Raw genomic sequence first — 27,843 nt, 5'->3', positions numbered from 1 at the left:
GGATGAATACGTTTGTTAGTTATCAATTTAATGAATGGTTTGACCCAAGCCAAACTGGACTAATGTTTTTTGAAAACAGCAGATGAAAAGTTAAATAAACAGATTTCTTTCCATATACATTTTTTTATCATGATTTTAAAATCCTCTAAAGCACTCCATTAATATTCATTTTGTTTATTCATTAATTAATTCCTATTAATATCCTACTGTATGTCACTGAGGTTGCCGTTTATGTAATAGTCTGAACTTTAGTCAAATGACCATTTCATTGCTCCTCATATCCTACTTCCTGCACACGGACCTGCTGTTCCAAAATCATGAAAAATTGGCAAATCAATGACTACTTTTGAAACTGTTGATGAAAACCTGAATGCTTTGTGAACAATGCTACATAGTTCTTTAGAAAAAATAATAATACGTTTCAAATGAAAATAAAAAGATAACCCTATAAGTAAAAGTTGACTCTGGTCGGTGAAGTGGAGACCTAGAATGCCCATTAGAGTAGTCCAGGGATGGCTCTGGGGCCAGCGGTTATCTGTCTGTCTGTCCTGTCTATAGTTACACCACGGCCCCAGTCACCATCACTCCTGCTCACAAGTCCAGTGTGGATCTCTCTCCAGAGTTCTGCTTGAAAAAATCAATGAAAAAACCCCCCACACCAAAACACCACCACCACCATCCAAGTCTGCTATGCTCAGTTCTGTTTTTTTATTCTCATAGGTAGTACGTATTTGCAGTCTATATGCATAACTGTAGTCTCGTAAGTTCAGACATATCCGTTCCCAGTCTAAATGTCAAAAATCTGTTTTTGTTGTTGTTTATTTCTAATGGTAGGAGGCTGTGGGGGACATGACAAGACGAAAGTCAGCAGGGAGCCTTTTGGTGTGACAGTTGGTTGTCACAGCGAGAGAAGAGGATGACTAGCTTTCTTCCCTCTCTCTCTTTTTTTCATGCTCCACACTCGGCTCCAGCCTGTTTTCCACACCTCCGAAAGCATCCCCAACTTCCTCTCGGTTAATCCCCAGAGTCTGCCTCTCCATTATCCAGCAAATCGGTATCCTCATCTTTATCATTACGCCATGACGAACTCGGACTTCATGTCAGCCTTGACGTCGGGCTTCCACACAGAGTCGTCGAAGTCAAGGTCCATGGATCCCTCGCTGGACACGCTGCTGTTGCTGTTGCTGCGTCCCGCCTTGCGGTTGGGCAGCCAGTGGTAGGGCGCTCTGGAGTCCCGCCTCGCCTTCCTGCGCAGGCGCTTCTGCTGCATCAGGAGCTGCAGACGCTCCACCTTGCAGCGCGTCGCACGGTTCTCTGTCTGACGCACACGGTCACCTGGAGGAGGGAGGAGAGGAAAACAGAAGGTCAATTAACAGACCAAACCAGATTTTTTCAAACAGTCATATTTTTCCATGACCTTTTGATACAACCTGCTTTGCAAGACGTACAGAGTACAGTAAATAAATAAAGCATTGGTAGGGGAGGTTGTATATGTGATGGAGGGGAGAGGGAACAGAGAGCTCTGTTCAATGTGTTTAGTGTGCATCCAGTGTTATCTACGGCCAGGCAGAGAAGAAATAAACTCAGATTGGAGTGATTACTATGCTGTGACTCAGACAGAGAGAGACAAAAAAACATGCTGCTGTGATCATTCTTAAGGCTCTGAGACACACACACACACACTTGTACACCTAACCTTGTGGGGACATACAATTCAGTCCCATTCAAAATCCTATTTTCCCAAACCCCTAACCCTAAACCTAACCTTAACCCTAACCTTAACCAGAAAACCTAACTTTAACCCTAACCCTAACTCTTAACCCTAACCCTAGCTGCAAACCCTAACCCTAAACCTAATTCTAACCCTAACACTCATTCTAACCTTAACCCTAAACCCCCTAGAAATAGCATTTGAACTTGTGGGGACCAACCAAATGTCCCCAGTTGGTCAAATTCTTGTGGAAACAAGTATAATTAAACACGTACACACTCCTGCACATAGAGACTTGTGTTAGTATCTGGAGTGTGTAGTAAAACACCCCACTGTGTTCTATTAGCCCTGTGTCCTTCTTCACAATCCCCTTATCACTGTTTGGGAGAAAATGATTGGGAAGACTCCTTGAAATCTTACTATCACAGAGAGAACACACACACTCATTCTTGCACACATACACACTACTGCACATACCCTCTAATTTCTGCCTATCATATGCAGACACATAACTACGACTGACATTCCAAATGAGTGCCTTTGTCAGAGCTGTGTGACTAAGTGAATTTCTAGCTGTTGATGTGCTTATAGGAGAGGGTGATCTCCAGGGAGAGGCCTTTGGTTCCATTGTGAATGCCTGCCCACACCAACCAACTCAACCTTAATTTCATTTATAAATATATTCAGGAGCTGGGAGGAAGGGAAGGCAAAGACAATCTATTAGCTAGCTCCATTAGTATCTGTCTCTGAATGAAATAATGAAATAATGGCCTAGAATGTCAATAACCCAAAGCCCTCTCTCTCGAAAACACACAAACACGGACAAACACACAAAGCGCATCCACACACACACATGAAAGGACACACTCACGCACACACAGTCACACACACACAGGCATACACACACACATAAACACACAAGTGCGTACACACTAACACACACAGCAGCCGCAGCAGCAGTAGCTTTTAACATGGATCGATGGCAAATTAAAAATACCTATTGATTAAACCTTAGCTCTAGTGCAGCCATCCATCTCCAGCCGAGGACACTGCTATTGGCTTTCAATAGAAAATGCAAGCGAATGGAAATTGTAAGTGAAGAGAGCTTGACTTTTTTTTCTCTCTTCTTCTTCTTCTTCTTCTTTATGGCTGCAGCATCCTGCTCCCAGCTCATTGACTCAGCCCCCATCCCACTGCCTCCCCCTACCGCTCTACCCCCAGCCCACCACCCCCCTTCATGGGCCAGTCTCCCCAGAGAGGGCTAGGTGGGGCGGAGGGGTGAAGGGGTGGAGGGGAGGGGCGGGGCGGGGCTGTGGAATTCCGCCCCACGGGTGATGGGGAATGGGGGGAGGCGAGGGTAAGGGATCAGATGTAGCTGGCAGTTTTTCATAATCAATTGTGCCCTCCCTCCTCCTCCTCCTCCTCCTCCGCTTTCCCCATCGGAATGAATTCCTGACTCTGTGTGGGCTTAATTTACCTCTTCCCTTCATTTGCTTATCGGATTGAGCAGAGCGATTCTCTGGCTATAAATATTCACTACTCCTGGCAATGCATGCTAACTAACTCTCAGCCCTGCTGGTGCTTTAGGAAGAATAGAGCTGAATGGAGGAGCAGCACTGCATTAAACAGAACAAGGTCTATTTTGCACAACTTATTCTATGTTTTCCTCACTAGATAAGACTGTGTCTACATGAGGTCCTATGCCACAGGACTATATTTCCTGCCTGGTGTGTATAATAGGTGGTAACTAGTGGGTTCCTGTGTGTTAGGGGCATTGTTCAGCTGCCTGCATGTGACGGCTATACATTCTGCCAGGGGCTTTGTTCCCCCTGCGCCCCCCTTCCCTCCTCTCCTCCCCTCTCCTCGGCTAAGTCATTACAGAGCTCCCTTCAATTACACAGAAAAGAAACCCCACCACATGCCCTCTACTTTCTCTCCTCTCCAGCTGCCCTCTCTCCCTCGCTCTCTAGTCTAAAGCCACAGACAAACGTGGGGTTGTCTCCTGCACCTCAAAGCTGGTCAGGCATGGGTCACATAGCTCAAGCCCGGCTTAATGAGGAGTGACTGGAGCCTGGGGCGTGGACTCATTATAGAACACACACACACACAGGAGGGAGGGAGGGAGGGAGGGAGGGAGGGAATGATAGAGGTGGATGGGGGCAGGGAGAAAGAACACAAAGGCATAGCACAATCACTAGCAGGGTGAAACCCTTCACATCTTCCTTATTGTTGGTTTCTCTATGGCCTGACACACACTGCTCTTCTGACGCACTCAGCACCGAGGAGGAGGAAGTAACTACACATATTTTCTTGGAAGCCACCACATGCAAATATTAGGCAAGGGACCGGTCAGGAGCAGAGAGAACAAGGAACATACAACAGAGGGCATTCCCTCCCTCTCTTTCTTCCTCCTCCCTCCCTCCCTCCCTCCCTCCCTCCCTCCCTCCCTCCCTCCCTCCCTCTCTTTCTCTCTGGTCACGCAACCCTCCTGCACCCTGTGCTGCTCCTCCATCAGCACTGCATCGTCTCTACCCGTCACCCCTTGAAGCGGAGCTGTGTGTGTCCTCAGTACACACTCAGGGCTTTCATAGGCCCAGTAAAAGCCTACAGAGACTTAAGGCATTGACAGGAGTGCACCACAGACACAGAGATGTAGCTGACTGAGCCATGCGGACAAAACCCTCTCAAGCCCCCCCCCCCCCCCCCCCCCCCCCCCCCCCTCAGGGCAGGCCACAGAGGACCACGTACGACATGGTGCAGGGACAGAGGGGCACAACAAAACAAACCCCATGGGAGGGGTGTGGGTGGTACTAGGGGTGGTATGGAGGGGGGAGGATGAAGAGATTACCCCAAAAGCCCCTGTGGAATCCCAGAACTCCACCCAGCCAAACCAAACACTCCGCACCCTCTACTGTTTCCGAGAATGACTGCATACACTCCATAAACACACAGGCTACTTTACATACAGTACTGCATGCAGGTTGGGGGTGGGGGGGTATCTCAGCTGGGCTGTGGCAGTAGCAACTGACCACCATTTTGCGCGAGAGAGAGAGAGAGAGAGAGCGCGAGAGAGAGAGAGAGCGCGAGAGAGAGAGAGAGAGAGAGACAGAGACAGAGACAGACAGAGAAAATCCAATTTTGATAAACTCCCTTATCTACTGGGTGAAAAACCACAGTGTGCCATCACAGCTGCAAGATTTGTGACCTGTTGCCACAAGAAAAGGGCAACCAGTGAAGAACAAACACCATTGTAAATACAACCCATATTTATGTTCATTTATTTTCCCATTTGTACTTAAACTATTTGCACATTGTTACAACACTGTATATATACATAATATGACATTTGAAATGTCTTTATTCTTTTGGAACTTCTGAGTGTAATGTTTACTGTTAATATTTATTGTTTATTTCACTTTTGTTTACTATCTACTTCACTTGCTTTGGCAATGTTAACATACGTTTCCCATGCCAATAAAGCCCTTAAATTGAAATTGAAATTGAAATTGAATTGACAGAGAGAGAGAGAGAGAGAGAGAGAGAGAGGCTAGTCTATGAACAATCAATATGTCAGTCAGCCTCCTGGCCTTCTAGAGCCCATCCAAAGAGGGGGATGAAAGGAGGGATGGAGTGAGGGACAGAGAGAAGGAGGAGGGCTGCGGTAGGACAGATACAGAGGAGATTAAAGGAGCTTCTCCTCCTATTGATCCCTTAAAGATTCCGCTTCAGTAACAGTTGTCCAAGTGTTGTTGATTGTTTGTTTGCCTTGATAATTCTTGTGATGTTATAGAAGGAGAGTGTTCTTTGCCGAGCATCAGGGCCCAATTTTTTAAAAGTTATCTATCTGGATTTCACCTATCCAATAGGATTAAATGCATAGAAATATAATGAATAGAACGGACGAATCCTTGACTTGAATGGAGACTCCTGTTCTATTCATTTTATTTCTATGAATGTAATCCTATCTGATAGCTGAAAAAACTGGGCCCCATCGGATCAGGTGGAGTGGGTGAAGGCTCAAACTGCAGCAAAAACAGCCTGGGTTTTAAATACAGGAAGAACCTTGCTTTTTAAGTACTTGTAGTAAATCCTACCACGATCTGCAGTAGCTGAATGGGACCTGATCCTTGTATCCAGTGGTGGAGCCCCAACTATTCTACTTAATTTTGCGTGTTCACTGAAAACATACTACATTCACACAATTCCCATTTATTCCCCAATAATAACCTGACACTCTTAGGCAACACTCTGTGGCTTTGCCTTGCTCCCTGGGCTCCTCTACTCTCCTAGTCATCCATACATCACTACAGCTACAGGCCCATCATCCAACTCAGCCACATGTCATTCCTGTTTGGCCTGGGCCCTGAGCACAGCCCAGAGGCTAACAGGGCTGGGGAACACAGACAGCACACAGCCCTGGTTTTGTTCTGCCATCCATCCTAGCCATCTGGAGCCCAGGGAAGAAGACAGAGAGACAGAGAGAGGAAGAGGTAGAGGAAACCCAGAGGAAAAGAAAGGGCCAAACTGAAGGAGTCAGACCAGTCAAAGGGAGCGAACGTCCCCGTTTTGACAGGCATTGAAAGGGCATCGACAGCCCTGCAGGGGCACGAGCTCTTAAATGACTTTTAGACACAATTAACATTTTATCTTCTTTCTTTCTCCCTCTCTCGCTCTCTTGTCGTTAGCCAATGAAAGGGCACCTGACGCGGTTGGTTAGCTGGCACTGTTATAGGTCGAGGCTGATTGGCCGGGGATGGGGTTAGACGGCTCGGTTACTGTTGCTCAGCAGTGTGTGTGTGTGTGTCACTGGCCAGGTGGCTGTTTACATGCTCGCTGACAGCCAGGCGATGCTGGTCAATGAATTATGCATAGTGCCCTGGTGCCCTAGCTTGGTGGGTCAACCACGCTGAAGCACGACAGACAGAGGCAGCAGGGTGAGGGCTCAGGGCACCTGGTCAGGCCGACACTGATACCCACACACACACGTCAGAAACGAGGAGAGGAGACAGACATAATCCAGAGATGAAGAAAGGACTGAGACAAAGGTTAAAGAATAGGGGAGGACCTGGTGAAGAGATTCCACAGTAGAACAGAGCTAGCAGTTCAGAATTAGCCATGTTGACAACTCTAACGCGAGGCAGTGGCAGACTACAGAGCGTTAACATTTCAACACAGATTTGTCTTCCAGTAGAATGCACCCACTGCAAAGGCCATTTGCTCTGGGCTGGATTAAACAAGCTGGGAGAGGAATTTAGCCATTCCCACCCAATCCCTCTCTCGCTAGCTCTCTCTCTTTCCTTCTCTCTCGCTCTCTTTCTCTCCGTGCACACACAGCTCCACCCTGCCTCCCTCAGCCAGAGCCAGAGCTAGACTAACCCGTCCTGACAGATAGTGAGAAGATGAGAAGGAGGAAGAAACAGGAGGGGGAGGAGAGGAGAGATACCCCCTCCCTTCCTTTTTTCAGGACTCATTTTGTTCCCTTTTTCCCTATCTGTTGAACCAAGCAGCTGCAGAGGGAGTGGGTCTTAAAACGAGGTCTAATCCTGAGGTATGGAGGGCTCACTCACTCCCTCTTTTTCCTCCCTGTTTTTCTCTTTCCTTCTCTCTCCCTTCTTCTCTGCCCTACAATGGCTAAGCCTGGCTCCCTGTATGGAGCCTGGGTCACAGCAGACAGACAAAGGACTGGGCTGGGAAGGGGGCTAGGGGTCCCACTGAGCACAGGAATTCAACTAACAATTAGCCTAACACCCCTTCTAAAGCCCTCCCCTCAGAACCTAGCCACAGGCCCTGCCTCTGGCCCTGGGCCTAAGAAAGACCTGCACGCAGCAGTCACCACCACCAAAATCAGCCATGCTGCCACCCCACAACCAAAACCAGACTTTTCTAGCTAGTTCGCTAGGGTAGCTTTTCCAGCTATCTCCGGATGGACCGAAGCTCTTTATTCAAAGCCCTCTTCTCTCCTCCTGTCTCTGCACATGAACTTGCAGTGAAAGGGTAAAAGCTCTCTGGATATAGCAGAGCTATGTGACATTTTCAAGAGGCTGTCTCAACCTGAGGTAACGTAACACAGACCATTAAAGGTCTGGAAGGTACTAAGCAGTAAGCATAAGTTATTCTGTAGTCCAATGGAAGCGGGCTTCTACGAAGGAGTAAGCTGTCAAGTCTTTCACCAGGTGTGGCTGATAAGAGCGTCGTCTCAGGGTTTTATCGGAACACTTAGTCATCTGCCTTCTAAAATGTTCCTCACCAAGCATTCCGAAGTCCACAAAGCCAGCCAGACAGACAAACAGACAGCTTCAGTCCCATACAGAAAAGCCCCAGCTCATTAATTAATAAGTGAGTGGATTCAGCCGGTCGCCAGTCTGACTCGAAAGGCATTTATTAAGCCCTTTTTGTTTTTCAGTGAAAGCACAAATTAATCTGTGGGCAGTTAGCAGAGGCCGGATATAAACAACAATCTTATGAAAGGAGGTTTAGTGTGTGTGTTGTTTTATCTTCCTCCCACTGCCCTACAAACACAATGCGCATTCTTTCAGCACTCAAATGTTTTGCATAAATCTATCTATTTAAAGTCAGAGTGAACACACAAGCGGCCATTGATGGTGTCCAGGGCTGGACGAGACCAGAGAGAGATGGATTTTATAGATGAGGCTAGTTTTGGACAGCGACTGAGGAAGCAGTGGGACGGCCCATACACGGAAGAGACGGGGGAGAGTGGAACAAAGAAGAGAGAAAAGCAGGGGATGATGGCTGAGTGGAGGAGTGGAAGAGGAGTAGTGGTGAGGGAAGGGGGCTTCCTGGGTTAAGAAAATAAGCACGTATTATTCAACTGTGCAGAACTTTTTTAAAGGGCTCACTGGGTACTGCAGAGTTCCCTGGGTGTTCGGTGAACAATGCCAAAGTTACAATACATGTTGCTGATGTCAGTCCTTTCTTACCATGGACAATGGAATTCAAGTTTTTCTTTCAAACAAAGAGACCACATAAAACTTTAATCGGGGCCATTCAGAGATCCTACTCCACTATCCATCTCTATTCAACATGTAACAAGAGCAGACTCATGGAAGAACAGTTCAATTTCCTCTGCAAAGTTTAAACAAGCAGAGTGGGGACAATGCGCTTCCGCACTAAGACTACCTGACACATGCCTGTGAATGTTATCAGTGGTGAGGATCTGTCATAGCCTCTGTGTGGAGGGCAGTAATCCCCGGTCCGGCCCTCCAAGGGGTAAACCTATGGCAAGGGGTAAACCTATCCTCTCAGCCCAGAGACAAAAACAAAGACAGGTCTTCTGCTGCAGCTGGGTCTGCTGGAACAGGCCTAGAGGAGCTTCTCCACCCCCTCCTATTCCTCTCCTCTGCCCTTCCAACCCCCGCAAAAACATCTGCCAACCTCTGTATTCCCTTTCTTTCTCTTTCCTTTTGAGCAAGGATCTGAAAAGTCATTCTGAGAGTTGAAAGAAAAAGCTTGTTTATCATAATTGTGTTTATCAGAACTGGCATCTGATCCAATGTGTTATCGAGTCCAGCAAAACATGTGGGTATAAAAGTTGAACAGCATTTGAATAGAAACACAACCGCAGAAACAAAGCTGTTGACGAATCCTCTTATGGCTCTACAATAGACAAGCGGCTCATCTAAATTCCTGCACAAGCTCTTGACTAGAGTCGTTTCAATCACTCTCATCTACAACAACAACATCTGTTGCTCTGCTGCAAGGGCTCAAAGACAGTGAAGGGCCTTTGTGTGTGTGTGTGTGTGTGTGTCTGTGTGTGTGAAGAAACACAGCTGTCTGTGTGTGTGTGTGTGTGTGTGTGCATGCATGTGTGTGTATGGGATGTTATTAATGCTCACCAGGGGGCTTGCACATGCGGATCTGACTCTGGCACTGCACCAGCGGGTGGAGGGGTGGTGAGATGGGGCTTCTGGCAGGCACCGAGGTAGCTTTGGCAGAGATGCCGGTGATGCCAGCGGTGGTGGCTGGGGGCGAAGGAGGGGGTGAGGGCGGCGTGGATGCGGGCGAGGGCGAGCCACACTGGGTCTGGTAGCGGAGCTGGGTGAGGGAGGGGGGCACGCCCTGGTAGTGGCGCGTGGCACTCAGGAGGTCGTTGAGGATCTGCAGGATGGTGCCGATGTCTCGCCTGGGCCGCCCAGTGCTGTCCTGACAGTTAGGATGCAAAGTGCCTGAGAGAGGGAAGGAGGGAGAGAGAGAGAGAGAAAAAGAGAGAGAGAAAAAGAGAGAGAGAGAGAGAGAGAGAAACAGACAGAGAAAAAAAGAGAGAGAGAGAGAGAGAGAGAGAGAGAGAGAGAGAGAGAGAGAGAGAGAGAGAGAGAGAGAGAGAGAGAGAGAGAGAGAGAGAGAGAGAGAGAGAGAGAGAGAGAGAGAGAGAGAGAGAGAGAGAGAGAGAAATGGAGGGTGTTACAAACCACTACAACTCCCCTCAGCTCCAATCTAACCCCAGATAACACCCCCAGACCAGGCCCAGTAGGACACAGTAGTAATCTGAGCCACTGATAGAGTGCAACGCCATAGTCTTCGAGTTAATGCCTTAGTGTTAGTGTAATGCTATTGGCCCTCACTCACCTGAAAAAGTCCCTGAGAAGACCCCAGGAGCGTGGTTGACAAAGCTTTCGATGATGGCACCTGGTTTACGGGAGGAGGAGGAGTGCGCTGAAGCACTAGTGCCATTACTGGCGCTCTTAGCACAGTTAGCCTGTAGAGGAGAGGAAAGGATACATCAGTCTAATGTTAGAGATAAACCTTCAACAAACCAACACTCTGCCTGCAGTGCGTGATAGGAAATATACAGCCACTCGACAGTAGTTATTAGCAGTGCCTTGCAAAAGTATTCATCCCCCTTTGCGTTTTTCCTATTTTGTTGCATTACCACCTGTGATTTAAATGGATTTTTATTTGGATTTCATGTAATGGACATACACAAAATAGTCCAAATTGGTGAAGTGAAATGAAAGTCCACTTGTGTGCAATCTAAGTGTCACATGATCTGTCACATGATCACAGTATAAATACACCAGTTCTGAAAGGCCCCAGAGTCTGCAACACCACTAAGCAAGGTGCACCACCAAGCAAGCGGCACCATGAAGACCAAGGAGCTCTCCAAACAGGTCAGTGACAAAGTTGTGGAGAAGTACAGATCAGGGTTGGGTTATTAAAAAAATATCAGAAACTTTTAACATCACACGGAGCACCATTAAATCCATTATAAAAAAATTGAAAGAATATGGCACCACAACAAACATGCTAATAGAGGGCCGCCCACCAAAACTCACGGACCAGGCAAGGAGGGCATTAATCAGAGAGGCAACAAAGAGACCAAATATAACCCTGAAGGAGCAGCAAAGCTCCACAGCGGAGATTGGAGTAGCTGTCCATAAGACCACTTTAAGACGTACACTCCACAGAGCTGGGCTTTACGGAAGAGTGGCCAGAAAAAGCCATTGCTTAAAGAAAAAAATAAGCAAACATGTTTGGTGTTCGCCAAAAGGCATTTGGGAGACTCCCCAAACATATGGAAGAAGGTACTCTGGTAAGATGAGACTAAAATTGAGCTTTTTGGCCATCAAGGAAAACGTTATGTCTGGCGCAAACCCAACACCTCTCATCACCCCGAGAACACCATCCATGGTGGTGGCAGCATCATGCTGTGGGGATGTTTTTCATCGGCAGGGACTGGGAAACTGGTCAGAATTGAAGGAATGATGGATGGCGCTAAATACAGGGAAATTCTTGAGGGAAACCTGTTTCAGTCTTCCAGAAATTTGAGACTGGGGCGGAGGTTCACCTTCCAGCAGGATAATGACCATAAGCATACTGCTAAAGCAACACTTGAGTGGTTTAAGGGGAAACATTTAAATGTCTTGGAATGGCCTAGTCAAAGCCAGACCTCAATCCAATTGAGAATCTGTGGTATGACTTAAAGATTGCTGTACACCAGCAGAACCCATCCAACTTGAAGGAGCTTGAGCAGTTTTGCCTTGAGGAATGGGTAAAAATCCCAGTGGCTAGATGTGCCAAGCTTATAGAGACATACTCCAAGAGACTTGCAGCTGTAATTGCTGCAAAAGGTGGCTCTACAAAGTATTGACTTTGGGGGGGGTGAATAGTTCTGTTTTTTTGGTCTTATTTCACAATAAAAAATATTTTTCATCTTCAAAGTGGTAGGCCTGTTGTGTAAATAAAATGATACAAACCCTCCAAAAATCAATTTTAATTCCAGGTTGTAAGGCAACAAAATAGGAAAAATGCCAAGGGGGTTGAATACTTTCGCAGGCCACTGTACGTGGTCATATAAGACGCATATAGAACATGCTACTGAAATAGAACAGTTTATTACAAGTGATGAAGTGGCAGTGACTTGAACCTCGTGTTGTAACATGCATGTTATAATTCAGCAATAAGGCCCGAGGAGGTGTGGTATTGGCCAATATACCACGGCTAAGGGCTGTTCTTATGCACGATACAACGTCACAAACCCCTGAGGAGCCTTATTGCTATTAGAAACTGGTTACCAACGTAATTAGAGCAGTAAAACTAAACATTTTGTCATACCCGTGGTATACGGTCTGATATACCATGGCTTTCAGCCAATCAGAATTCAGGGCTCAAACCACCCAGTTTATAACAGCCATGTTGTAACAGCGAGTGATGTTGTAAGTAACCCTAATGTAAACCATGTCGTTCCTCGTATAGGGACACATAAGACTCAGAAGAACCTGAGTCCTGGGAGCTCCTTTTACTGTCCCTGACAACAGACCTATCTGTTACCTGCCCTGCTCTGCTCTGTGAACTGAAAGTGAAAACCTACAGGAGGATGAGGGGGAGCGAAAAGGGGAGTGGTAGGGGGATGTTTCAGAGTGAAGAAGAAATATGACCGTTTCCTTTTTCACTGTTCTATGTGAGTTCAGAAGAAGAGAGCGAGAAGGAAAAAAACTACCAAGTTGGTGGAAATCAACTGTCATAGATAGCCTAGCTCCATGCTGCAGAGAGATAGAGGCCTGCTGACCAGCGAGAGGGCTAATGATCAACAAGACAACAACCTACACAGACTAACTCATTAACTCCTCTCCCGCTTTCTTTCTTCCCTCTCTTTCTTTCATCCTTTCATCTCTCCTGGTCTCTGGCGAGGTAATGATGGTGTGTGCTGTTTTCTGGCCCGCCTTTGTGTAAGCGTGGTATGCACTGAGTAATACAGTGTTATAAAGCAGTAGGTAGGTTGATTGGTTGGCGGGGGTCTTACCTCAGGACAGGGGGCTGCAGTGGGGGTGCTCTGGGGGGCGGAGGCGGGGCTGGGGCTGGGTCGGCCCGGGGAGGGCTGGTGGGAGCGACGAAGAGCAGGAGGAGGGGTGCTGCAGTGACTTGAGGGGGCGGAAGAGGAGGAGGGGTACATGGGAGGAGAGCGCTGGTGTGAGGAGGCAGGGGGGAAGGCCACTGTGCTGGTAGAGGGGGAGGGCACTGGGTGGGGCTGGGACAGGTTAGGATGGGGGCGGGAGTGGGGGTGAGAGTGGTGGTGGTGGGGGGTGGTGGCGCGGCTGAACCCTCCAGACGCTCCTGTGGACGGTCCCATGGTGCCCTCTGCACCCCCGCGGGCGATGAGCTGCCTGTGCTGTAAGTGCTGCCCTCCAGACTGCTGGGCAGCCAACTGCAGCTGGACGAACATCATGTGATCACCCACTCGCAGCGCCAGGGTCAGAGGAGAGCGGCCGGACAGGAAGTCACTGACCTGGAGACAGGAAGAGGAGGAGAGAGTTGAGTCACCTAGTTCATGGACTACAGACTACAAAAACTCACTATACATTGAATGCTTATGCAACATACATTAAATGCATACTAACAAAATGTTTAATATACCAGATATAGGTAGGTCTATATGTACACACCAAGAGAAGGCCTGTTAGCGCTACATCATTGTTTTCCAGGCTTGGGGCTTTGTTAATGAGTTGAACAAAAGCACATGTATGGATGTGAGAGCAGAAAGACAGAACAGTGCATTGAGCTGCATTGAATTGCCCCAGCAGAGAGGCTGATACACCACACTATCCCATCCTGTAATCAATCACTGCCCTGGACACTGAAACACTGGGCTATTAACATTTGCTGGGGGGGATGAAGGGAGCCATTGGAAAACTCACAGAACACACACACATCTAAACACACACAATCAAGCATGCACACTGGTGCACACATATACACCACGCCCACCCACTCCCGTTCCCAATGCCCCTATAGTCCAGAGTCTGAACCTCGTTCCCAGACGTACAAAGGCCACCCTTCTGTCTGGCCCCCGGCCTGAAAAATCAGAACTTCGATACAGGATGCACCCGCCCCACAGCCTCACACACTCATAATACCCGATTGTTTGATGGTCTGCGGCAGATCTTGAAGGGCTGCCCATTTTAGTAGCACCGAGAATGGGCCCCTGAGCCAAGAATGGAGGCCCTGACCCACTCACTCCAGGGCACACCACAGAGAGCGTTGTCACGACTTAGTGCCACACTGCTCCTACAATCTCCCTGTTGTCTCACCCTCCCATGCCCAGAGGAGACCTTGTTACTGCTCTGGTGGTGGTGGTGAAGGGAGAACATTGACATCATTCCGAAGTTGGAGTGTATTTTATCTCGCTTCAGCTAAAATAATGTCCGCCATTGATTTCAAGAAATGTTGTGTAATTTTTTACATGGTTGCGTCAGATTTCTGTGTATACTTTCTGTTGAAGCTTGCATCAATGCTACAAAATATGTACAAACTGAGTAAGCATTCGAGAAGTGCCCTCTGTGCTCCGTTTTGCATACTTTGATTTGGACTCATACTCCGACCCTCCCGTGCTCCAAGTTACGTGCTCAGAGCATGGTAGTACGCATTTTGAGAAACACCCAGGGACTGATTATGATGGTGATGATGACTAATAGGAGCACTGAAACATAATAGTGATGTTCTTAGTAAGGGCAGGCATGAGAAAGCAGAGGACAAGCATGAGGTGAGATGGCTCTAGTAAACTCCTCACACAAAGGTCACCTGTGAGTCAACCAAGTGGGACAGGGAGAAAAGAGAGAGGGAGGGAGGAGAGGAGAGGGGGATGGAACAGAAGGAGGGGGTAGCTGATTGTGTCCCTGACTGACAGCTGTCAGGAGAATGAGTAGGCAGTTTGCAAAACCCCGTCACACACACAAAAGAGAACGAAAAAAACACACACACACACACACAAAGCCAAAGGCCTTGAGGGAGTCACAGCGCTGTGTTTGATTTGGGTGGAGGAGGGGGGGTGGGACTAAAGAGGAGAAGAGCGAGGGGGATGACACATCAGTGTGGTTGCGCTGAGAAAGAGGAGAGAGAACAATTGAGAAAGAGAGGAAGAGAGAGGCATTCCATCTCCCTTTAAAGACTAGTGTGGATTATTTAAAAAAACACCAAGATGAGCTTCATGATGCATTCATACTGAGCTCCCAACCCCACCTCTAATTAGACTCTCATATATGCAAGCTCCCCCTCTCCTGTTTTCTCTCTCTTTTTTTCTTACATCCCTCACTCCCTTGGTACATTTGTCACTCCTGGCCCTGGCGTCTCAGTGGTTGACTCATAAAGCCAATTCTGATTCTGAAGTTCTCACCTAAACCCCACGAACGAGACTGTGTGTCTCACACACACGTAACACTGTGTGTGTGTGGAGCTCTCCCCTCTGTAACCATCAGCTTACACACACACACAACGCCAACTGCCCACCACAATGTTCCCATTAGGTAATAACTGAAAAGGCCACAAGCCCACATAAACAAAAGCATTAAGCGACTTCAGCAATGGCTACAGAACTCTCAGCCTGCCCTTTAAATCTCTCACTCTCAGGTCTTTGTGGTCCATGCCTTATTTTCCCACCAGAAATAAACGAGGAACCCAAATAAGCCCCTGGGCTCGGAATTCCAACCTGGGTCTGATCAGTCATTCCGCACCCCCATCTCAGATTGAAAGGGGAGGACAGGACGGGAGACGGGACAGGCTGCAACTCGGAGCCGGGGATGGAGCCGGGGGTGGAGCCAGAGGCTGTGGACTGGAACACCTGAAATAGGTCAGTCTTCGGAGAGATGGGAGGTAACACTAACAGTTAACAGCCAGGGGGTACATGCTGCAGGAGAGGCTGTTGAAACCATCATGTAAAAACAGAGATGTCTCAAATAGAGTATCACTACCTAGAAAACCACAAATCCCTGTCCGTACACGCCATTCTGCTCTCCTGAGACAAGTCAGTATGACGTTGATGTCAGGGACAAAAAATTATAGGATTTCTAGAACCAAGCAGACAAAGAGCCTCTCTCAGAGTTGTCTTTGAGCCTTCAACCGCCTTCCTCCTTGGTGTCTTTACAAATTCCAAAGCCCTAGGAAGACAGTCGCTCCTGTCAGGCAGGACATCAGATCCAGTAGAGGAGAATGGCAGTGAGCTAGGGCCCCAGTTTTGTTATGTTTAGACAGAAAGGAATGGCCTCCTCATTGTTCCTATCATCCTGACGCAGTGAGAATGGTATGCGGAGCGAAGGGCGAGGACAAACCATAAGAACAAGGTGTCCATTTGTCTGACAAAAAGTGTACTCTAATCAGTACATTTCATAGACAGTGCTGTGATAAGTCAATGATAGCCTATCAGCTATTTGGGTGTTTGAGAAGGAACAATAGCACTTTATGAACGACACTCGGTTCTCTGTTCATTTCAACCTGACCTCCCACCATCTTGCTCCATCTGCCATTTTGTTTGGTTGTTGGGGGAGTAGCGACTGGGGTGGCATTTTGTGTAGCCGTAGCAGCAGGCTTTGGTTGCTATGCAGTGAAAGGAGAATATGATAAGCAGAGACCGGGGAGGAGGGATGGGGGATGGATGGGGGGATGTAGTAGGGATATGGGGGTAGGGTGTCAGAGAGGAGATGGTGGTGGATGGTGATGAAATATTCAGTGAGAGTGTGCTTCTGGATGCTTTTCTCTTTTTTTCTCCAACTCTGTGGCTGGCCGTTTTAGTTATTGGGGTCCCTGTGGTTCAAGGAACTCATTTGCAGATGTTTTTCCTTTGCACACTAAGTGTACTGAGAGAGAGACGGAGAGACGGGGGGAGGGAGGGAGAGAGAGAGGGAGCTGGGAACAGGACTGAGCTGACATTCATGAACAACTGAGCAGCGTTTGCGTCAGAGACCAGAGAGGATAGGGATCTGTGGGAGGGTTCAAGCGAAGGAATCGCCCTTCTCCTTCAGCTGCATTACAGCTGAGAAGCTCCTGGTCAACCTATCAAACAGCCAGGTGAAGAAGGGATGGGGAGAGCTGGAGTTCAGAAACCAGCTTATTAACCCACCTATCGACATAGATGTTTTGATCGCACCGGGAAACTATTGATACGCTGTTTGTGCAGAAAGGTGCTGGGTTAAGAAGCAATAACATGGTTCTCAAAAGAGAATAAAAAAATCTATGCCGCTTGCATCATGCTCCAAATCCTAAAAGCAGGCCCCGTCTTCAAAAGACCCCATCATTGGAGAGATAGCCGTCTGTAATAGTGCCCGACAGGAAACAGAAAGCAAAGAGGGTGAATGAGAAACAGAAAGCCAGCTGTCCATCAGTGAATTTGATGAGCTGGGTGAAAAAAAAGAGACAGAATGGCATAATGATCAGGTTCCTGTTTCCAGCCCTCCATCCCCCCCTCCATCCCCCCGGCCCTCTACATTACCTCTGTTTCCAGTCAAGCACAATGGCTTTGAAGGTTCTAAGGCAACAGAGGCAAAGCAATCCACTTAAAAACGGAGTCTATTCGCTCGCCTTGCCATATCACAGCACCTGCTGCTATTGCGAATGCGTCCCTCGCTCATACACACTCTTTCCATTCTCTGGGCGATCAAAGATGGTGCAACACCAATGCACAAGGCCTATGATTCCAACTGATGAATACATTCTGACCGAGTCTCTGTGATAAGAGGAGGAGAAAGAGAGAGAACGAGGGCCAGGCTTAACCACATGCTGGCTCTACAACAGGACAGAGAAATGAAAGGAGCATAGATGAATAAAACATTTGGAGTAGATTGAAACCTCATTCGTTATTATTCCACAGTGCTGAGATGCGGTAGCCGGTAGGGTTTGTGTGTATATTTTGTACACAGGGAGATGGGCTATCTGTTCTACCGAACAAGATATTCATGGCCTCCACCGCCTCCCAGACACTAGCCCAGTCAGTCACGATCACCATGCTGCAGGAGCACTTGAAGCACAAAGGTGGCCAGCCGATGAAAAACAGTGATGGTCACGACATCATACACACACTCACGGGCTCTTTCGCTCTTACTCTCTCCCACATACAAGCACACACACACACACACACACACAATAGGACAAAGAAAATATCAGCAAATCCATCTCCCCCATTTCTCAAATACACCTTGACACCCCTCCTCTATGTGCCTGTCTGAATCACAAAGAGATTACACAGGTGCAGAAACACTCCAGCAGCTTATTAATGCGTTCTCAGGCTAGGATTTATAGGGAACAGAAACAAATAGTCCCTCTTTTCACTATTGTCTTTCAGTCAGTCAATATACAATTAGATTTACACATTCAGCTCCGAATTAATAGCATTCATTTACGCGGAAAGGGAAATTACCATTTTAAAGGCAAGACTACTGCCTGCATACAGAAAACGTTGATTTGAAGTAGGAAGACAGCAGGCTGGTTTTATAGATGGACTGATGCTCTCATATTGAAATGGTGACTCAGTCATTTTTCCATTTCTTCCACTCCCGAATCCTCAATACAATTAAAGAACAATGATTTCCAGTAGCGTCTGACTGGCTGATGAACTACCATCTTGATAAGGTGAGTATAGGGCAGGGGTCTGGAAAAAGAAACATATTGACCAATTGCATTGAGCAGACACAAACGTGTGCCCGCAAACACGCACGAGTACATCACACACACACACAAACACTTTATGATGTACTTCTAATACCTTATCTAGAAAATAACAGTAAAATATGACTATAAGGTGCAGGTGTGGCTAAGCACATGAACATGAATGAACCATATAGTTAATAGACCTGTGACAAGACAAGGCCTTATCAGAGTGATCTGAGATAGCCCACCATCAGCACACAGAACACTCCTCTACCTCGAGGTGACCTTTTCCCTTCTCCTTCTCCTCCTCCTTATCACCCTCCCTCCTTCTGCCCATCTGCTTATCTTTGAGTCACGCCTATCCTTCCAAACATCCTCCCTCTGTGGTTCAGAACAACCTGTACACAACACGCCACAATGCCTTAAAACGAATGCCGTGACTCACCAAGGCCATCTATACCTCCCTCCACTCCCTGCCTTTCCATCCCTGCATTCCCCCTGCCTGGCCCGGCCCGCCACGCTCCCTGTGGGAGGGCAGTGGGTGGAAATGACAAGAAGGGTGACCCAGAGGTGACTCATATGACCCAGAGGTGACTCATATTGTTAGATCCCACTATTTGCATCTGTCCGTTTTCAGACACAATAACAATGCTGGGTCTTATTCAGAGCCCAGCGGAGGCTGGTGGAAGAGGGTGTTGGGAGAAGGAGGTGAGAAAACGTAGAGCAGAAATGTAACAATGTACTCCTCAGGGACTTGGCCAAGACATCGCCTCCCCAAAGACAATATGTGTACTTCCTCCAGGACAATATGGCAATCTTCTCCTCCCTAACGTCCTCCCTCCTATCCTTCCAGCTGGGCTATACATTGATTTTGAAATGGCCTTGTAGTGCTGTTTCACTCAATTGGCTCCAGCCTATGTGGAAAACAGAATCATCGTGGAGACCTGAACCTAAATCTTGACTCTCTGTCATTATTTTGTATTGGAGGGTCGGTCAGCTAGGCAGGTTTTGTGGATTTGACTGGGGTTTATGCTTTAAAAGTGGAACAAAGGGAGAGGTGGGGGAACGGAAGGGCAATGTATGGGGGATGGTTAGGTTAGGTGGCTTGGTTTCATACAAGCATCAATGAGCAAACACTCACTATAACATACAAAGGACTGGACAATCCTTATTTTCCAAACTAAAACAACATCAAGCAATAGCAGCTAATGAAGCTGACTGTGACCAGCCATGGTAAACATTACTCTTCATCTACCTACCATATTTCTCATACACAGACATTACATCACTATACTCTGTCTGAGTCCAAGCTCGAAGGGGCATTTTCTCATTCTTCCATCAACAGAAGAAAGCCTCTTAAATACAGTTTGCTCCACAGACAGACACAATCCCAGGCTCAGCTCAACCTAAGCCTTTCTCGGGAGACAGAGTGAGAAAACCAGCCCAGTCTTGATGGACTGTCAGGAGGTGGTGGCTTAATGCAGCTTAGATGTCAGGAGAAAATTTGCCTGGGAAGCCAAGCAAAGGAATTAAGGGATCCAGTGCCCTTGATAGAGTCCAGCCTATTCTATCACAGCCAGAATACAGCAGGACCTACAGTTGACTGCAGGCAGCAGGCAGGCACTGGGCAGAGAACAAGATTTGCAAACCACAGCACATTCAAATGATAGGCCATGGAAGAGTTGTTAAGCAAAAAACGAGAGAAAGAGAGACAGCGAGAGAGAGACACAGAGAGAGAGAGAGAGAGATAGAGAGAGAGAGAGAGAGAGAGAGAGAGAGAGAGAGAGAGAGAGAGAGAGAGAGAGAGAGAGAGAGAGAGGGGGGGGGGGGGAATGCCATTCCGATAATTGGCCTCCCTTTCCATAAAACACTTTCTATCCTGCTCCACGGAAGTCTGAAATAGATCTCTTCCGGGAAGCCACCCGGCTGGGCAGGGTGATGAGTCCTCCTCCGAATCCCAATATGAAGCAGAAGCAGACTAGAAGCCGTTATAAGCTGGGCTTCTATGAACACACTGGACTTCCTGGCACAAAACCTGATCTCCAACCCCGACCAGACCACAAATATTTGGGGGGAGGGAGGAGGGCGAGGGAGAGAGAAGTGTAACCTACCACTTTTCCTAATGTTACCAGCCAGCCAGCCACTAGCCTGGCTATTTTGGAATACGGGGGGTATCTGTTAACCTATCAGACACTTTTAAGAGCTAAGTGCATTGATTGATTTTTGATAACCCCCAAGTTGGAGGAGGAAGCGAATGGGAAAGCTCTTGTGTTCCTATTTTTTAATCTTACCCGGTATTTGTAATCTCTCCCCAATCTATATCGTCCCATTCCGCCTCATGAATTATAAAGCAGGAATCAATTATCCCGGATAGAAACACATAAAATCAGTTTTATACTGGCATTCTCTTTTTACTGGGCTTTCATTCTTGGCTGTGCATATGAGCCCATTGAATGACTCACCAGGCGATAGTTCCACCAGCTCACATTCTTACAGTAAAGTATTGGAGACAAGAGGCACGCTTGATGAAGAAGGAAGTCATACCAATGTGACTCAAAATGACTGTAGGTCTTAACTGTTGTACATGCCCTTTCCTGTTGCCTGCCTTCCCCCCTCGAGAGGAGGAGAGGCGAGGCCAATAGGCCTTGAATGCAGAGCTGAGGCAAGTCAGGGTAGAGACTGTGAGATTGGCACTGTTGAATTATGGGAAAGCCTTGACTAGTGGAAACAGCAGTCAGTGTGGGCTGCCCAGCGAAGGCGTACCGCATGATGAGAAAGGCGTGCTTCCAGCCCACCCAACTCCCATCCACCCACCCACGCACACACACAAACACACTCACTCATCTGTCGTCACCGCTGTGCTGTGCGCAGGCAGGCTAGGCGCTGAGCTCACACACACACTAACGCCAGGATTTCCAGTGAAAAATATCAGCGGGAGAGAAGCCACACTGAGATTTTGACATGCTACTATGTGTTTTACCAGTATGTGTTTTACCAGTATGTGTTTTCTGTCCTCAATCTTTATTATCTTGACATTACTAGGAAGTCAAACTTGCTACATCAATGACACATTCACAAAACCACCAAATATAGGTGTGCTACTGGTCCATTTTATGACAAGGTCTTATCTAACATTAGTGACATATTTTTACTGCAACTATGTGCATCACAGACTTAACAACACACCTGGAGTCCGTCAGCTGCTGAGACAGTACGTCATCGCTGTTGTCAGTGCCATCGACTCTCTCTCTCTCGCTCTCTCTCTGAGGTTGAGGAGGTGAGATCAGACCTGATCCCTTTACTTTCACTATTTATCATATCAGTGACTCACACCAAACCACCGACTCATATTCTTACTGTATTTCAACAGGTCCACAAAGGTACATCAAGTTCATAGGCTACTATTGATCGAAACGCCCATCTGTCAATTTAATCTGTTTATGAGTTAAGTCTATCTATGTTGGCTTCCTGGAGGCAGCTCTCTGTGAATCTCTGTGGTGAGGGGAGAGCCAGAAGAGAGAGCCAGCCAGGGCTCTGCACAGATGGGGGTTTGACTTGACTCTCAATCCAGCCCATGTTGGGTGGGGTTTGCCTGGGCTTGCCTCCCCATACACACAGCGTAGAAGTTGCCAGGAGACCAGAGGGTGTTGGTTTTAATATCCACAGTGCCTAGTGGCGAGCTTGCTTGTTTAAGAAGCTAACATTAAACATGGAAAGAGCCTTGTGTTCATCAGCAGCCTCACTCTTATCTTAGCTCTTCTCTAAACTATATTTGACTGCTCCAGCTTGACATGCAAACAGATCTCATGCACTTTAAAACACAATTCTCCATGTTTTTCCAGGGGCAACCTGTTTAAGTTTCACATTAAACCAGGAGTATGCCAAATGAATTATGTAATCATTGTATGATATCTAAAGCAGGTATACTAAATTATCTATTCATGAAGGCCACTTAAATACAATTATTTAAGAGAGTTCTTACCTGAGTTTCTGTTAAACTCTCCAAAGCTTGCATCACCGACTGTTCTGGTCTTGATGCTTGAGACTTCAAAGAAAGGACAAGGAGAAAAACATGATTTACTTGTAAGCCTAGTAGACAAAGGAGAAAGGCTTGTGCATTCAAAGATATGACTGAGATGAGATCAACACAGACTTAATTACCTACATTAATCTGTCTAATATTAATATCACTGTTATTATCTTGAGCCCAAACAACCCACCTGGGTTTATAGCACAACACACACTTTTGAGTTGTCTGATTATCCTCACCATTAAGCCTGCTTCAACTGTAGGTACAAGTGTTAACTTGCTCCCATCAGATATTCCTAGGTCCTGGAGTTTTCCTGAACTCAGACGCCTGATGGGGAGAAAAAAAAACACCATATTAGTTTAGAGCCAAACTGACATTTTAACTCACTAACTCATGCATTTAGGAACACTTGTGAGCCTATTTACTGGATAGGTTCATTTGTCTTTCTGAATGGTAATTTTCAGGACCTCATCATGTCAAAAAAAGAGAAGTGGAAAAAAGTTAATGTCATGTTCAGGTTGATGAATGATAATGTATTCACATAGACCACTAGCATTGTCACTTTAATGTCACTCTTCTTAACTCTGACAGTAGGCTAGTGGAGGTGTTGCTTTATGAGAAGCCTAGCCTACTGTACTGTACAGTATGAACTAAATGTCACCTCCAGCTGAACAAAGGCAGTCAGCAGCGCCTAAATTCAGCTATTTGGAGAGAGGATTAAAAAAGGTACTCGGTTTTAGGGGATGATTTGATTTGGAGGCGATTATCCTAGGGGGCTGTGGGATGGTTGTTATTTAAAAGAAAAAACTATGCAACAGGGCGATTTGCATCAAATGACAAAGACTACCCTTAACATACCACAGCTCTTACATTGTCATTTAATGCACGAAAATCCGACTCAACTGAAAACCGACTAATACAGTTTCAGTTTACTTTAAATAAAAAAGGTGCAACACACGATTGTAAAGCGTTGTTAAACTATCACCATTGTTCTCGAGAGCTCCCCTTTTCAAAATGGCAATGATGTTCTCTCCATTCATTTGGGATTGTCTCCAGGGGGGTTCCTCGTAATAAAACGTGAGCAGAAACAAATATATACGCGTTCCCTGGCATGCAAGGAGATTGTAGAAAGCTGGTTGTACCCATATATCATGAAATAAGAGGAATTAAAGGGATGCCTTGCGTTTTGCCTTCATCTAACCTTCCTTGCGTATCGATAGCATCAATTAGATTCTAAACCCAAAGCCTCAGTATAATTGTGTATTTATTTAAGATCAAATCCAATGATCAGACGGTAGCTGGACAAATTAAGTAAACATGCACCATTGCGCATATGCATTTCATTCAGCAAATGCATCAATCTCAGCTGTTAATAATTTGTAAAATATATTTAATCATTAATGGTATTTATAATGAACGCTGAAGGAATCAATGCAACTTCCTCATCAATAGGCTACCGCTCCAAACCGTGACTGACCAGTGTGCGTTTACATGCGTAATTCCAATACTGGCCAATATCTGCTTCCCTTGAATTTAGTGCTGATATGCAACCTATGCACTTCTTGATCTCCACAATGTTCTACCATGTAAATAACTGCAAAAGATTCCTATAGAAATCAGAGATTTGTACATAGCAAATACTACATAATGTACGCATTGTTATACCATATGACAGTGGGATATACTTATGTTTATAGATGTAGTGTACTCACGTTTCTTTATGTAGAAGGGCGAGTCTTTCTTTTGGTACTTTGAGTCTCTGAGAAAGTCTTCTCTTCAGTCCTTCCACAGTCTCTTCCAGAGGAAGAGAGAGCTCGAAGCGTGTGCCGGTTGTGGAATGGATGTACAAATTCATGGAGGGTTCACTCGGGACGGCCTCGCAGGACGGAGCCCCGCGGCTGGTGCAGCTCCGGGCGCTAGGATGTTGGTCCATTCGATAGCCTGTGGTCAGGGGGAGAGACAATGCGAGTGGAGCGGGGTTGGGGAGAACGAGCAGACCCTTTACGCAGACCCTTGTCCCTTGTTTTCAGAGAGAGAAACTGCTTGCATTCAAAAGAGAGAAAGAGGCTCTCTCCTGGTGCCTTTCTTTCTCTGTATATCAAGAGTTTCAATAAACCCGAGTCCTCGCTCTTCTGATAAGATCATGAGAATATTCCCAGAACGAGTCTTATAGAGAAAAGCTTTATTGCGATTTTCTTGTGTATGCAGCTTGCTCAAGAGAGGTTCCAACGACAACTCCAAATGTTCCAGATTTTTAAACGCTACAGAGGTGGATGAATGCCAAGCAGCAATACAAGTATTTTTTTCACAGGCAATATGCCACTGACCATCAATTACGCAAATAACTATTGCCTTTCTGAGAGAAAATGCGCAATATAGGATATAGCTTTCTGTCCTTATTATTGTTTAAAATGCATGGGACTGAAAGCTGCTTTGAAGCCAAATACAAGACCTACAGAATGCAAAAGCCTCATAAGATTAATACTGTATAGCTCTCCGCTGTGCATCCATGACCACCGCAGCTCCAATGAAAAATCGACAATGAACATTGTCACAAAGTAGCTCACTTCCACAATGATAAAAACACTCTCACAGTCCGCAGACATTCTACCCAATCACAAGAGAAGTTCTCGAAGACGCTGTTGATCTAAGCCAATGGTAAAAGTAGATTTACACCCACGTGGAGGACAGATGCCGCCCCTTTTCTCTCCCACCCCATTTTGTCACAAAGAACCAATCGGCTTGAAGGGGGCGAGGCCTTGGAGCGTCAAGCAATAGGATCGTTCCAGCACTCAGGCAACTTTAGGCCATTCATAATATATTAGTCACAGAAGACAGAAGACAGCTCTATATGTGGTGGAATTTCAAATCCAATACCGAAGACTGCGCTATTGAAAACATCCTACCTCATATTCTTACATAGATAATTTATGTGGGTAGGTCTTTAAATTTAGGATTATGTTTCATTATAGGTTATGCAGGCTACAATGGCAACAATGCACGTAGGTTGCACAATGCACTTAAATTGCCACATTGTCCATTTCCTATAACTATGTCACGAAATGTACTATTCAATGTTGAGCAACCTCAGGTTACACACGTTGGCTATCATCATCATTACTAATAGTACCGTGCTGACGTCATCCCCTTCCTTCCTCTGGCTGCATCCAAAACCATTAAAGTAATCGCGCACCGTATGCAAATTACGCATTCGATGGGGTATTCCCTTCAGGAAGTGCGGTTCTTCATCAGATCTTTGAGATGTTCTCGGGAGAGAATGTACACTGGAAATATACAGTGTTCGGTTCCTACCTCATGCAATTCCTACAATCAGCTTTACAAGAAAAAGTGCCAATATTGGCTAATCAGTTCGACCGCACATTCATTGCCAACTGCTGGGAAACTATCCCTATGTTTATACACTGACTTCTCTGAATGCACATACTATTTCTTCTGCAACATAAACTCACATACCCTACTTGGGCGACTGTTATGCTTGTCAACCGCTAAATATCACAGACATCAGGTTACTTAAGATAAGTGCATTCTCCAACCCCAGTTTTAAGCCGTTCCTGCGGATCCTGGAAAAGCTAACTTTGACCGAACCATTGGCTACATAGCTTTAAGAGAAAAGTTTAAAACGGGCCGCTTTGACTACTGTAAATACCGTAGCCTACATAGTAAAGTGCGAAACACGTATTCTATGTAGAGCAAATGTTGACAGATTTTATGATAGGCGCTTGATAAAAACAAGATACTCGCTCGCCATCCAGTGGTCAATGGAGGCACTTGGGGAGCCTTATCTATATGTTGTTGAAGGTGTTTATAACACATTTCGAATGAGAATACAAGTAGGCTAGCCTATCGGCAATTACCCTCTGAGTATAGCTGCAGTTGACTAAGGTCAGTCGGGATAATGATATCATATCACAGACTCTGCACTTGGCGTCTATATAGAGGTAGGCTAGGCGGTAGGCTAGGCTGTGTTGTCGGCTTATAATTACATAACCCATGGATGCGTGCTGTCATCAGCTATTCCATAGGTAATTAAAAAACACCACATTCACTGTCTGCAGATAACACCAATTCCGTTGACAATATCAATTTCATATTTAAGTTAATTGGCTACATATAGTTGCATAATTTAGAAACTCTTAGAAGTTGGCAGAACTCCATTGGAATGCAATACATGTAACCAAAACAAACGGTGAGACAATGTATCAATTTCCGTTATCAAATAGGTGCCCCAGGTTGCCTTTTATAAACATAACAAAGATAAGAGTTACATTTCCAAATCTAACCCACCTCAAATTACCTTTATTCAAAGGTAGGCAATTAAAACTTTAGAATCATCAATGTACATGGTTATCAAATATTAATTATGACTACCTTTAGGTTTGACATGAGTCCAAAGTTTGAATGTAACTTACCAATTATTGTGGCGAGAACTTTAAAGCTTTGCGATAAAGCTTGGGCTTTTCCAACATGTTTCCCCAGCTTTGGCATGTAAATCTTCCCAAACTATGAGAAAGACGGAAGAAGCCTATATCCAGATAGGTCAGTAGGCTATCCACTGTGACAGTAAATTCGCAGACAAATGTGTGCGTCTTGACTGTAGTAAGGACAGCTCTGTACTCCTCTTGCTCACCGCTTGAGTTCCAGTTGTCCTAAAATGCCTGTGTGACGTTTACGCACCAGGGTCTTTCGTATTACAAGCGCAATTCCGGAGGCGAGACACCTTTTAAACGAGCCCTCTCGGATATGGGTGGAGATTAGGCTACGGTTCTTGCTATGTCAGGATGTAATTTAAGGTAGCCACGGAATTCTTCCTCACATGCGAGTTCCTTTCCAAGACCTGCTGCCTAATTCATTCTCCACCTTTGGAAAGAATGTGCTTGGGCAAAGCTTTAAATCATGCACGGGATTTGTAGAGTGTCTGTGAGTGCGCTTCTATTGTAGTGTAAACAAGGGTAAGGACTTTTATCCAGAAGAACAAAGACATTATAAATCATATTCAACTGAGTTACAACCTTAACAAAAAGTAAACGAAGTAGCGATTTCAGGGGGGGGTGTAACCTTCCAATGACGACAGAAAAAAAATAAAAGAAGAAAACATCACTAGGCAACCAGTGCAGGAAAACACAGTGCATGGATACAAGCCTACCTGAATATAAATAAAGGTTTATTTGGCAAGGGACCAGTTCTGCAACTGATCAATCATCAAACAATGGCAATC

General features: G+C 46.2%; 1 protein-coding gene across 1 annotated transcript; it reads right to left on the bottom strand.

The window, feature by feature from the left end:
• Nucleotides 1-318: 318 nt before the first annotated feature.
• Nucleotides 319-27,320, bottom strand: LOC311136781 (midnolin-like). Its single transcript, XM_084171057.1, has 8 exons — nt 27,038-27,320; nt 24,320-24,548; nt 22,847-22,934; nt 22,560-22,622; nt 12,969-13,451; nt 10,295-10,424; nt 9,565-9,894; nt 319-1,335 (listed from the first exon to the last, which is right to left on the bottom strand). The coding sequence occupies exons 1-8, from the start codon at nt 27,111-27,113 to the stop codon at nt 1,073-1,075; spliced, it is 1,662 nt and encodes a 553-aa protein (XP_084027183.1). The 5' UTR covers nt 27,114-27,320; the 3' UTR covers nt 319-1,072.
• Nucleotides 27,321-27,843: the final 523 nt, after the last annotated feature.

Source organism: Coregonus lavaretus, assembly GCF_964263955.1.
Source record: "Coregonus lavaretus genome assembly, chromosome: 11".
In the NCBI taxonomy this organism is placed as follows: Eukaryota; Metazoa; Chordata; class Actinopteri; order Salmoniformes; family Salmonidae; genus Coregonus; species Coregonus lavaretus.
Note: the sequence above shows the minus strand (reverse complement) of the source record. Positions and strands in the feature narration are given on the sequence as shown.

Excerpts from the sequence above, each read along its gene's own strand:
- LOC311136781 (XM_084171057.1), bottom strand. The coding sequence starts at position 27,113 with ATGCCAAAGCTGGGGAAACATGTTGGAAAAGCCCAAGCTTTATCGCAA. Across the intron at positions 13,452-22,559 it reads AGAGTTTAACAGAAACTCAG|GTCAGTGACTTCCTGTCCGG; the intron begins GTAAGAACTCTC and ends TCCTGTCTCCAG. Across the intron at positions 1,336-9,564 it reads CCGCATGTGCAAGCCCCCTG|GTGACCGTGTGCGTCAGACA; the intron begins GTGAGCATTAAT and ends TCCCTCCTCCAG.